The sequence below is a fragment of the Eucyclogobius newberryi genome, unplaced genomic scaffold (genome assembly GCF_026437365.1).
Source record: "Eucyclogobius newberryi isolate DKJ021-1_F unplaced genomic scaffold, fEucNew1.0.hap1 SCAF_6, whole genome shotgun sequence".
NCBI classification, from domain to species: Eukaryota; Metazoa; Chordata; class Actinopteri; order Gobiiformes; family Gobiidae; genus Eucyclogobius; species Eucyclogobius newberryi.
Window position 1 is genome coordinate 17,568,253 of NW_027316278.1, and position 12,592 is coordinate 17,580,844.

General features: G+C 40.6%; 1 protein-coding gene across 2 annotated transcripts; it reads right to left on the reverse strand.

Annotated features, from left to right (window-relative positions):
* Positions 1 to 129: 129 nt before the first annotated feature.
* gda (guanine deaminase) lies at positions 130 to 11,244 on the reverse strand. Of its 2 annotated transcripts, XM_072433771.1 has the most exons (14): positions 11,083 to 11,244; positions 10,712 to 10,794; positions 10,263 to 10,434; positions 4,868 to 4,955; positions 3,170 to 3,275; positions 3,070 to 3,097; positions 2,892 to 2,999; positions 2,385 to 2,492; positions 2,208 to 2,305; positions 2,062 to 2,129; positions 1,791 to 1,937; positions 954 to 1,072; positions 849 to 876; positions 131 to 772 (listed from the first exon to the last, which is right to left on the reverse strand). In XM_072433771.1, exons 1-14 carry the CDS (start codon positions 11,209 to 11,211, stop codon positions 696 to 698), a joined length of 1,359 nt encoding a protein of 452 aa, XP_072289872.1. In that variant the 5' UTR covers positions 11,212 to 11,244; the 3' UTR covers positions 131 to 695. The 2 variants fall into 2 exon arrangements, with proteins under 2 accessions (XP_072289873.1, XP_072289872.1); XM_072433772.1 differs by lacking the exon at positions 10,712 to 10,794 and having other exon boundaries at positions 130 to 772; positions 11,083 to 11,225.
* Positions 11,245 to 12,592: the final 1,348 nt, after the last annotated feature.

Sequence of the window (12,592 nt, forward strand, 5' to 3'; positions counted from 1 at the left end):
AACACTTTTAGTAGTGACAACATATTTTGTAAAAAACAAACAAAAGAATCAAGAAAGTGATAATGACAATTTATTTTTTTAAATAACAATTTTCTAAGCTATAAACGTGTAGTATATGTCCATACTGCCAGTGGCGACAGTGACTTTTGTCTATTTCTGTTCTTTTTAAAGCTGAGTGGTGTCAGTGGGTTGTGTCATTCCACGTGACAAGTCCATTTTTGAATTCTTTCTGGAATTTAGAGGCTCATATTTATTCTAAATGCTCTGACTATTTCACATTTTAATAAGGGTTAATAAGGTTAAACAATACATGAATTACTAAATGCCTTCCCTTTATTTCCGCTGTGGAACTTAAAACACTAATTACTTACTCCATATAAAGAGAAACTTATAAGCGAGCATAATTATAAATAAGAATGAGAAATGCTTCATGTAATTCAATTCCTGAGTTGAGAGTGAACAGAGCAAAGGAAACTGGTGTAGCAGTTGACACATACATGGTTTCTCACATGCACTTACTTTTGGACTAAGAAATGTGGACATTATTAAAGTCTGTTACAATAGAGATTAAGACAAGGCGACATGTAACAGAAAAAGTGACATAAATTTGCTCCATATGTAATTATTTTTTTCTTATATCAGCCTTGTCAAATTGACTATAAGCGTAGAAATGTTTTTGTGTGCCAGTACTAGGATCATTCTAGTTTAGAATCTGTGAATGGGACGACTCTTCTGCCTGCTACAAAGACCTCCACAATGTTGCGATCATCCCCTGAAAATATTAAAAGAGATGTCAACGATGATTCAAAATCCAAACAAGGGTATTCAACAGTTAAATGACCACACACCCAAATTCAGGAACTTTTCTATCAGGATCTATTTAAAAAAAGAAGCATATTAAAGAAGGAACAGAGGAAATATAATTAGGTCATTTTAATTTCAGTGGCATCAACCTTTGGCTTTTCCTTCTGGATGAGATCAATTGGTCCACCTGGTACAAGCAAATTCACCCGTAGCGCATCAAAGTCTTTGCCAACTTCAAAGTTTCCCGTTTGACTGTCTATTGATAATGCTGAAACAAAGAGAAAATATATTAAACATGGCAAGTTGACATGTAGAACACAATTCAAACACAAAGTCATTAAAAGTACTTAACATAACATGAAAATATGTATTAAAATCACAAGACAATCTGATAAAAACATAATTTATCATTATATGATTTGCTTTAAAAGTGAACTGATGTTTTCAGTCACCTGCACAGCTAAAGTTTGAACTGTTTTAAGACTAGATTTGAACATGTCTCACATGTTTGGAAGTATGGTTTTAACATTCCATGGAACCACCACAAAGACTCATCCTGTAGATTTAAAATTATCAGGTGATAAAGGTACAGACATATATTACAAAGTTGAAATGGATTTTAATTGTTTTATCACCCCAATGTTTTGTACTCTATCCTCAGAACCCTTCGCCGCTGACACTCTGGCTAGATCTTCTTAACAAGCAATCTCCTCTACTTCATGTGTTTACTGCCAGTCGGACACAACACATCATAAAGATAAGAGAACCTTTATTTGTTCCACAATGTGGAAATTCCAGTGTTGTAACACAGATTGTGCACAGAAACACAGATTAGGCACAGAAGTGGAATAATAAAAACAGATCATTTAGAAATAACTTAGAACCATAAAACAAAGCTGATCTCAGCACTGCACACCAAAGGTATCCAAAACAAACAATTTTACAGTACTTTATATACCATATGCATTATGAATTTCTAAACCTACCTTGGCTGCCGCCAAGTGTTGCCAATCTGAAGGCCTCCTCAAACGTTAGGGGGTCCAGGTCTGGATCTTGCAGGGCCAAGACTTTGGATGAGTCCTGTGCTCTCCTTAAAGCATCCAGTAAAGAGGCAGAATATCCACCTGCCACATCTACAAAGAACCATAGAAAACATTTATGGAGCGGTCTGTTCTATTTCTCTGTTATCAAAAAGCAAATGTTACTCCCAGCTATAGCTGCAACCTCTTTTGTGCCTTAAGAATAAACTGTTCAAACCTGTTCCGAGCCCCAGCTTTACATTATGCTTCAGGACGTTCCGTACATTCAATATACCACTACACAACCTATACAAAAGAACAAATACAGCTGTTATTGTTATTAATGTTTTATTATGAAAATCAACAGTGAAACAAAAAACTCACGAGATGTTGGAGTTTGGACAGTGAGACAGGGATGCTCCTGTTTCTCTGAATAAGACCAACTCCTTGTCGCTTAGGTAACAGCCGTGGGCCATTATTGTCTGTTAAATGTACAAAGGTAAAAACATAACATAATAATGATGTTATTACATTATTTAATCTAAATGCATTGAAGCTAACCTTGTCGGTAAGCAAGTTATATTTGTAGTAAACATCAGTGTAGGATCCAGACTCAGGAAAAAGTTCCTTTACCAGCTTCACTTCTTCTGGGTTTTCACTAATGTGACTCTGAAGAAAAAAACTACTATTAACTTTTATATTTCGCAGATAATTTACACACCAATAATCAATTAGGACAATGAATGACAATACATATTGATTTGTGTAGCTCAATTAGTTCTCCTTAAACATTTATAGCTGGCCTTATTATCCTGCATCCTGCATCCTATGAAATGTGTTTCTAATGTGGCGTTAAGAGCACATTTCAGGTCACAGTCTGTTCAGGTACTAGATCTCCTCTACTTTGGAATCACAAATGTATTTGATGTAATATTTTGTGCTTATGTTTCAAATAAAGTTCTGATAGCTAGCCCTTAATTTACAATAGAGTCCCATGTACAGAAGCAGCTGTCTCTGACAACAGGCCCCAGGAGGTTCTGCCAGCTTTGGTTGCTAAAGAAAAGACACCTGAATGTGCAGGTTGTTATTTTTGGCGATGGCTCCCAGCTGTCCAAGTAAGGCTCCTGTACAGGATGGAGCGAAGCGTGGGGTAACGACGGGCTTGACTAGTGGGTACTGAAAAACACATACATTAGATTTAAAGGTAAATCCAACATTTGTTTGCATTATGTACTAATGGTTTTACCTTTTTGTTCAAGAGTTCAGCAATAAACCTATACAGTAGACAAACAATAGATAATTCTTTGCAAATCAAATGAATGAAAACCCTGATTGCACTGACTCACCGACAGGTTTCCTCCTGAGACTCCTGCAGTGTTTCTTTGTATTGTTTGAAAGAATTGTTTCTGTCCATACACACTTTACCAACCAGGGCTCGTTGACCATATTCATCTATAATGAACACAAGATCATAATGCGTTACCATCCTTTTTCTACTTACACAACAATACATCACATATTTAATTAATACAGTTTTGTTTTGTGATTATTTAAACACTTGGAGCCTAAAATATCTAAGTGAAATCGTATTCTTAACACAAGTTTAAACATTGGGAAAAAGGACTCCGTATGTTTTTTCAATGAATAGTGAAAACAGAGTGAGAGTGTATGTCAAGTAAACAAGACCCATGAAGCTCTGGGACAAAGGGCACCCAGATGTCCCAGAGCTATGGAACCAAAGTGTACACAAGCACCGTAAGGCCTTCCACTTCTAATCCTAGAAAATTTGGAGGAAAACCTTGACCTTTCTCTTGACTTTTGATAGTTAGGGTTAGTCTGGACCAGGGGTGGACAATTATACCTGGCTGTATTACAGTCTAGGCCATTTCATACGCCAGGCAACCGCTATTAATCTGTTATTATTAAGCTATCAATCAGTCCTTCTGGTTTAAAAATGCAACACAATATGAAACTGCATGCTATCATACTGAGGACACGTCTTACAATAAATAACTCTTTTGGGGAAGTAAAAATCCCACTACCTGAAATCCTTGACTTAAAACCTATGACTCTAAACAACATACATTTGTATTATTTCCTCCCATAAAATAACTTTTTTGTAACATATTGTTCAATTAACTTGAATGTCCAACATGCAGCTTCACCTTAGATGACAAAACTATTCAAACCTCAGCAGGTCTCGTATTGGTCTTACTTAAAGGTGTGACGACACAAATTGAGGGTGATAAACTGCTGATTTTGTGGAACAATGAAAATGATTTCCCTTAATTATTGCAAAATACTCAGTTACTCCCTATAGCCCACTGCTTTCTGTAAGAAAATCATAAGGAACATAGTATCTATCAGCCTTGTTTCCCTACAAACATCAAACAGTGTATTTAGTGCGGCTACTCCTGATAGGTAACGCTAATTCTGCTCAAATAGATATATTAGTAAACTCATTATTGCCAACATGAGCCTCCATGATCACTGAATATCTGGGGGAAAAGTTGTGCTTCGATTTTAAACTAATTAACATGCCTACTTTTAGGAAAATGTGAAACAAAAGAAATATAGAAGACATAATGGTATTTAGAGGGATATAGTCTAGCCTGGGCATTATACTCAGTTTGGCCTATAGTTCAACTCCTTGGCCTGGACATAACTCCGGTTGAGTCTGAGCCTGCTACACTGGTTTGGGCCTAATCCCCTTATTCATCACACATAAACGTCTCCACACTGGAATAATAGAACATTCTTTCTTTTACAACAACTCAAAAGAGCAACGGTTAAGTTGAGCAACGGTTAAGTTGAGCAACGGTTAAGTTGAGCAACTGTGACATAGACTAAAACACATAAACTGCATGTGTCAGGGGTTTTGGGGTATCTATGCACTGAAAAATTAAAAAATTAAAAAACTTCAGAAAAATATCTAGAAATATTCATTAACAATTAGAAACACTGTCACGCAATAAAAAGTTATATATTGGACATTGTAGTGTAACAAACTGTGACCCATGTAGATTTCAGGTTAGTTTTCTTACTTGCGATGTGCCCCAGCAGCAGAGAGGCGTCTGTATGTATTGTGGCAAAGTAGCACGCTGTTGTTGTTCCATTTCTTAGTGTTCTTTTCTGTCAAAAACAAGTGTCAAATTACAAGGCATTCAGTTTTTAAAGCTGATAATTGCTCATTGTCAATCTTCTAGAATTGCATCCTTTCCCCAGGCATGCAATGGTAAAGGAAGGCTATGTAGACTTAGTTTTTCATTATTGGCTCAAGCCATGGAGTTCCAACGGAACGGAATGCTCGAGACTTTGTTCTTGCCAGGTTTCTTCTTCTTCTTCGTATTATTATTATTCATGATCATTTTTCCACAACTCGAGCATTTTTGACCCCCTGAACATTGATGAATGTCACACATGGGACATAGACGCGATCGGCTCGGCCCGAACTCCAATAAAATTGAGGTTGCGAGAACGCTCGCCGCAACAGTGCCGACTAGTTCATAAAAACATGAAACTCTTAATCTTTGGCCAAGGCAAATGAAACTTGGAACAATGATAGAGCTACCTTTGACCTCTGACCTCTGACGAGTAAAACACACCTGGCAGCATCGCTCTATGATAAATAGGAAATCAGCCATGTTGAATCAAAGTGGCGCCGACCACGTTCAACTTTTTTTTTTCAAAATCTTACTTGTTCTAGGTTTTTTGTCCGATCGAGCTCAAAACAACACCAATATTCAAAAGAATGATGATATTCTTTACGGTCTCCGCGTAACACGTCCTCAAAAAAGGCTTAATTTCCTGTTTTTTCAAGGACAAGTCACGCCTAATGGAATTGATCTACGGAGCTCATATTTCACTCACTAATGCGTTTTTATGGTCTGATTGGAAATAATTAATACCTATATAACAAATTTACTCTATAGCGCCCTCTACCCATTGTGTGAAAAACTCAACATTGTCTGATTTGTTTGAAACTCATGGATTATATTCTCCTCGAGACGCCATGAAAAAAGTGCATTGCAGATAATGTGTATTTTCCAGATTGGCCAGCAGAGGCGCAATTAATGCCTTCACTTCCTCTAACTCTTTTATTTTGATGGAACATTTCCTCTCGTGCCGTGGTCTTAGCATTAGCATTAGCATCTGCATTAGCAGCGGGTCTCTGTTGCTAGGTGACGGAGGTACAGGGAGGAGGGGGTTTAAAGAATAAAGTCTAAAGAATAAAGTCTGAAGAATAAAGTCTGACGAGTAAAGTCTGAAGTCTGAGGAATAGAAGAACTTTTAGGACGAAGAGCTAGTCTCCGGTCTGGAGAGACGGGAGATGGCGGAGGAGAGTGGATCGGTGGTCGAAGACGTTCTGGACGGCGTGGAGGAGCAGCCTTTTCTGGCTGCACGTGCCCGGAAACGTAAAAAGTCCCTTAGCTCATCCGAGCGTTCTGGGAATGAGCAGCAGGATGAGGCTGAAGCTATTGATGTCCGGGGTGAGAGCAGAGACTGTAAGGTGATCATAAAGCTTGCACAGGATAGTGCATCCTTTAAGGAGTGGAATTCAGTGGCATTGTCAAAGAGCCTAACTGTAGCTGTGGGAGTGATCAAGAGTGCGAGTGTCCTTAGAGATGGCTCGCTGCTGGTCGTGTGCAAGGACGCGGCTCAGCAACGGAAGGCGATTGGAACTAAACGTCTGGGTGGAAAGGACATTCTTGTGTCTGATGCTGAAAGAAACACGGTCAGAGGAGTTATCGTAGGTGTCCCTACGGCGACGTCTGTGGATGAAGTTAAGGAGAATTTGACTGGAGCTACGGTGGTGGACGCTAGGCGGTTGAAGGTGACCCGGTCTGGGGTAAGATGTGACAGCTTGTCGGTAATGGTAACACTTGAAGGGAGGTGCCTGCCTGGTAAGGTGTTCATTGGGTTCATGTGCCATGACGTTAGGCCATATGTTCCACCGCCCCTGCGTTGCTTTAAGTGGCAGCGCTTTGGGCATATTGCAGCGGTCTGTAGAGGGAGGCAAAGATGTGGTAAATGTGCAGGAGATCACGAGTATGGGAAGTGTGACGTGGGAGCAAAACTGAAGTGCTGTAACTGTGGGGAAGAACATAGCTCTGCCTATGGGGGATGCAGGTTTAGCAAAAGAGCTGCTGAGGTGCAGAAAATAAAGGTCTCTCAAGGTATATCCTATGCAGATGCAGTCAAGAAAGTTTCAAGTAACGAGTTTAGAGTAAATACAGAGAGAGGAGCCAGTGCTGCTCCCAGCCAGGGCGAAATGAGAAAGGCCAGCGTGGCTCCCAAGAAGTGTGAAGGTTTCAAGAGTGGAGGTCCCAAGTGTGCAGGTTCCAGAATCAATGAGAATTCCCTGGTTGTGGATAGAGAGAATTTTGTACTCTTTATGGTGGATGTTGTAAACTGTGCTGCTCAGACTCAAAGCAGAACTGAAAGGATCAGGATCATTGCTAAAGCTGCAGGGAGATTCCTTGGAACAAAGGAGCTTGATTGGGCAGACATAGAAAACAGGCTAAAGGCGCTAAATGGGAGTCGGAGTGATGGGGGTCTGCTTGTGGGGAGTCAGAGTGATCAGAGTGACGAGATGGGGGTGGGGGTGGTCTCCTGTCCTAGTCCAGTCTCGTAGACGCACGGCTACCAAGCAGCGACATCAGTGGAAATATTAAAGCCTATAGAATGAAGCCTAAAGAATAAAGCTGTACGATGGAAGCACCGAACGTCAAAGAAGGAGAGGAAGATGAAGAAGAGTCTCCCTGGAATAAAGCCGGTCGGTCTCTGAAACAACAACAACTATTCTAGTCACAAAGACATATCATGACCTCATGGGCTTTGTAACACCAAAGCAATGGAAGGAGTACTTTTACGGACTACGACAGTCTGAGGACTACGAAAAGTCTGAGGAATAAAGTCTGGCGGTAATTCAACAATTGGATGCAAACCGCCATAAAACAACAACAACAACAACAACAATAAAGTCTGGCGGTAATGCAACAATTGGATGCCAACCGCCATAAAACAACAACAACAACAAGAAATATAGCCGCAAGCGGCAATGATCGGCCCTCGCCACGCCGCCGCCACGCCGCCGCCACACCGCCGCCACGCCGCAAGAGGAGGGGGCGCTAACGCGCCCCAATTGTCCTTTTATTACGCCTACTGCTGAATCTGTGACGCTGTCACATCTTCTCCCCTTTGTTTTACCATCAAAAAGCAATTTTATTTTGAATTCTTGGCAAAATGTGCGGCTTTGCCGCACAGACACCGTGACTCTTTGAATGAAAATGTGGATAACTTTTGATGGTCTTGAAGATGAGTCTCACCAAATTTCAGGTTAATAGGGCTGACGCCCTGGGAGGAGTTTGTGAAAGTCTAAAGTGTAAACATGTTCTGGCGATTTCCCCATTGGAATAACATGAAAGGTTTCGGTCATCGTTACGGCAACGCCATAACAATTATGACATGAGTCATTGACTTTTTTGATGGGGATGCTAAAATTGAGTTGTGTGTCAAATTTCATATAATTTCGCAAAACTAAACATTTAACCTCCATATAAAATCTGTAGGGGGCGCTGTGGCGCCAAATGAATTTATTTCACTTCAAGTAGGTTTAGGGCAAAGAGTTTAACAACTGATTCTAATTTGACGCAATTCGGACTTTATCTGCGCAAACGGCAGAAATTTTAAATATGGGAGATTTCTGAAATTCTAGCTACAGTTTGCGGCTTCGCCGCACAGAGACCGTGAGAGGTATCAATGTAATTTGGATAACTTTTGATGTCCCACTCCTCAGTAGCATTTTCACCAAATTTCAGCTTTTTAGGGCCAACGCCCTGGGAGGAGTTCGTAAAAGTACGACGTTTGGAAAAACTCCGAAGTCATGTTTAGCCATTTTTGAAGCAATATGGCCGACATTTGGTTGGGCGGACGGCGTTGCCGTAATAATATTTTTTACTTCTCTTGTCACCATCTACCTCTGCGCCAAATTTCATGATTCTACGATCAGATTTTTTTTGGGTCATTTCCCATCTCTCAATGCATTTTTGGTACATTTGGGGGCGCTGACGCGCCAATTTTTTTAATTTTAGAAAAGGGAAATAGCCAGAATGTAGAGAGGCACGATTTTTAGAGGCGTGCAAATTTTTGTGACTTTTCGTCAATGTTCACTGGGTGAAAAATAGGGGGGTTGGTCCCGAGAAGAAGAAGAAGAAGAAAGAAAGAAAGAATAATATTCCGATGCGAAAACAATGTTTCCCATTTTTCAAATATCATAAACTATACATTTTCGGAAAGCGCTCGCGCTTTCCTACCTCATGGTGTGGGTCCCTGGTCACTGACGGGTACTTTCGATAATTTTGAGTGGGCTCCGCCCACTTTGTGTTTTTGGCCCTCTATACAGTAATAATGTTCAATTTTTGCCTTACATGCTTATATGCACGGAACATGCAAGAGATGGGGAACGTATTCGTGAGCTACTTAGCGCAAATGAGTGCTTTATATGGGGATGACGACCGCGAAGCGGTCGTCATCCCAATGTAAAGTGCTCGTTTAGTGCGAACTTTTGCACGGGCTTCGCCCGTTTACAACGGTAATGTTCCATTTTCCTACAACTAATTAGTATGCACGGGGCGTGCATGAGTGGAGGAGTGCGTTAGTGAGTGTTTGGAAGTGGGCGAGCGCTTCGCGCTCGATTTTGTGCGCACTACGTGCGCACTTTCGCAGCCGTGCTTCGCACGGCCTTACGAGATTAATAGGCCTCTCGCCAGCTTGTGGCGCTCGGGCCTAATAAAGTCTGAAGAATAAAGTCGAAGAGAATGCAGTGTCGGGGCAATTGCCATCAAAACGCGGGCGCGCGGGAAGGCGGTTGTGCAGGTGGCGAGAGTCATCATCGCCGCTACCGCGTCTTTAATTGTTATTATTATTATTATTATTATATCTATTATCATTTTCTTTTCTTTTTTTCAAATTTTACAAATATGAACACGCTCAAATCAAATATTGTTTTTACTGAGAACAATTGTAATGTTAATTCTTAATTACAAAACATTGGTCATGATACCAAGTTGTTAATGTTTTCTCATCCAATAGAAAAGCAGAATGAGTCTCACATGAGTCTGGGGTATGAGTTTTAATGCCAAAACCCAGTAAGTTTAAACCTGTGCGTCCTCTCTCTGATGTGAATGGACATCAGAGAGACACCTGCAACAGTCATGACTCAGTGCAGGCACTGCAGCTCAGTGAACCTGGAATTCTGGAGCTTCTGAGCTGAACATGGACTGTGCTTAAACTGAGCATGAAACACTTATGTATCCTCTGTACGCAGGTTAAGACACTGGCAACACTAATTCAGTTGTGACAGTATTTTTTTAAACAGTAAGAGTGCAAACTACATGACCTCTCTTTATGCAATCTGTAGACGGCGTCAAAACATACCACTACTTGTTCATAGACCTTGCGAGCAAAGTCTAAGTCTTTGAACTGTGACTCCACTGGAAACGTGTACGCACTCAGCCACTGCAGCAGAGGCAGGTCCAGAGCGGTACCCGCATAGCTGTACTGCGGGGCATGGATGTGAGTGTCCACAAGTCCTGGCATAAAGAACTCACTAGAGGAAACAGTAATACAGTTTAATTGAGATAGTAAGAATAGTTAATGTACTACTAATACAAATGTCTCCTGTTTGAGGACCAAGAACCAAAAAGAAAATGTTTTTTCCCCACTCAGTTTAAAAAAAAATGGTTTTATTCACCTATGGGACTATTAGAGGGCACAATAAAATAGTTAAGTTGGCCTATATGCAACATGCCTTTGAATTGCCAATGCAGTATACTTCAGAGAATCCACATTCACATAACAGAAATAAACAATAAGAATCATCCTACTGTTGGGAGAGTTGGATGACATCGGATGGTTTGAAGTCTGCAGCCAGTCGGCCCAGGTCCTCACCTTTTTCAAAGAAAGCAATCTGACGAATAAAAATATTTGAAATAGTGTTTCTTTTAAAACGTTTCTTTCAGGACAAATTGCACATTATTTATTACTATCAATAGTGGCAGTATTAATAATACTAATAATAACAAGATTAATAATAACACATTTAGCCCAATTATTGAAACAGCCGATTTCTCCACAAATTCAAAGCGGACTCGTTTTTCAAACTTGAAACTAAATCACTAAAATCCCCTACACAGGCCTGTAGTAGAGAAGGATATACAGTATGTTTGGTCCAATTCAATTAAAGGTTGTAACAAACCTTTCCCTCCGTGTCCACTCCCAAAAGAGCATCTTCCAGGATGTGTAGCGCGCAGTGAGGGGTCGAGTGCACAAACGTCCCCCTGAATACGTGCTTAATGCCGGCTCTGTCACTGGTGCCAGTCGCCATCTCCTCTTTGCGTCGATGTCAGCGGTGACAGTGTAAACACAGTTGTTGTTGTTCTTGGTGGTGTTTTATGGCGGTTGGCATCCGAGTGTTGCATTACCGCCAGACTTTATTCCTCAGTGGGAACACTCCGGAGATTTATTTGCACGAGCTACTGACAAGATACTTAAAGCACAAGCCTCCCTCTAATTGGGAGGACACTGAACAGCCAATCGGAGCGCTCCAATATTGTGCGCGCTCTTGTGCTCGCCTGGCCGTCACCGTGCACATGCTCCATTTCAGCTTTTTAGGGCCAACGCCCTGGGAGGAGTTCGTAAAAGTACGACGTTTGGAAAAACTCCGAAGTCATGTTTAGCCATTTTTGAAGCAATATGGCCGCTTTATCCTGTTGTCTGAAACACTTTGCCTTGTGCTCTATTAATAAACTTACCTTGTCTTGGAGGTAACTGCGGTATGAAGAAAAGTAGCATACCACAGCTACAGGAAGGCCAACTGATTCCACCTAAACGAGGAATGCAGTGAGACATAATTATGTGTTTCATCAAATCTTTTTAGTCACAGAAGAATCACACGCTCCAAATGTTTATTTGCATGGAATGTTTTAGCCTAAAATAAACACATAATGTAGATATTAACGTGGCAGTTGAAGTGTCTTGCCTAAAGACAACACGGCAACGCTGTCAAAGCAAGGACTGAACCACAAACTAACTTTAAAAGTTAAACTGTTTACCATTGCATGACTGCTGTCCCAAGTCCACCTTTATGGACACCAATAAAGTGCCTATAATAAAGACAAGCTACATCGTGGACATTACACTGCAGGCAACAGTGCGAATAGCTTTCCCTCTTTAGTCATCGTTGTTTCACTTATCATAGAATTGCTCTCAGCTTTTGGAAACATGTTAACATCCAATGGAATGAGAGAACATGTGAATAAATTCTAACTTCTTGTGGCGGGTTCGTCATCTTCTTACATCCATGGTGACGTTATTGCTTTGCCAAGAATGCAAAGACCTGATTTATGCAAGATGGATATTTTGAAACACTGCAGGAAAAGCAATAATATCTCCAAGAAGTCAAGCAGGGTGTGGACTCGTCTCCAGAAAACATACAAAGTGAACCTCCAAGGAAAAGTAAAAAAATGTAATTAAAAAAAGCCCAGAATATTTACATGGACTGGGCCATAGACTGTGTTACATACAACTAAAAACAACTCACATACTGGAAAAATCAATGTTTAATATAAAGAGATGACGAGATGCTGCGAGGAGGAGTTGCATAATACGTTGATTTTGTTTTATGCACATAACAAATCCTGTTGAGAGCCTACATTATGTGCTAACTGAACTTTACTTGCATCATATGTATTCTAGTTCATAAATGC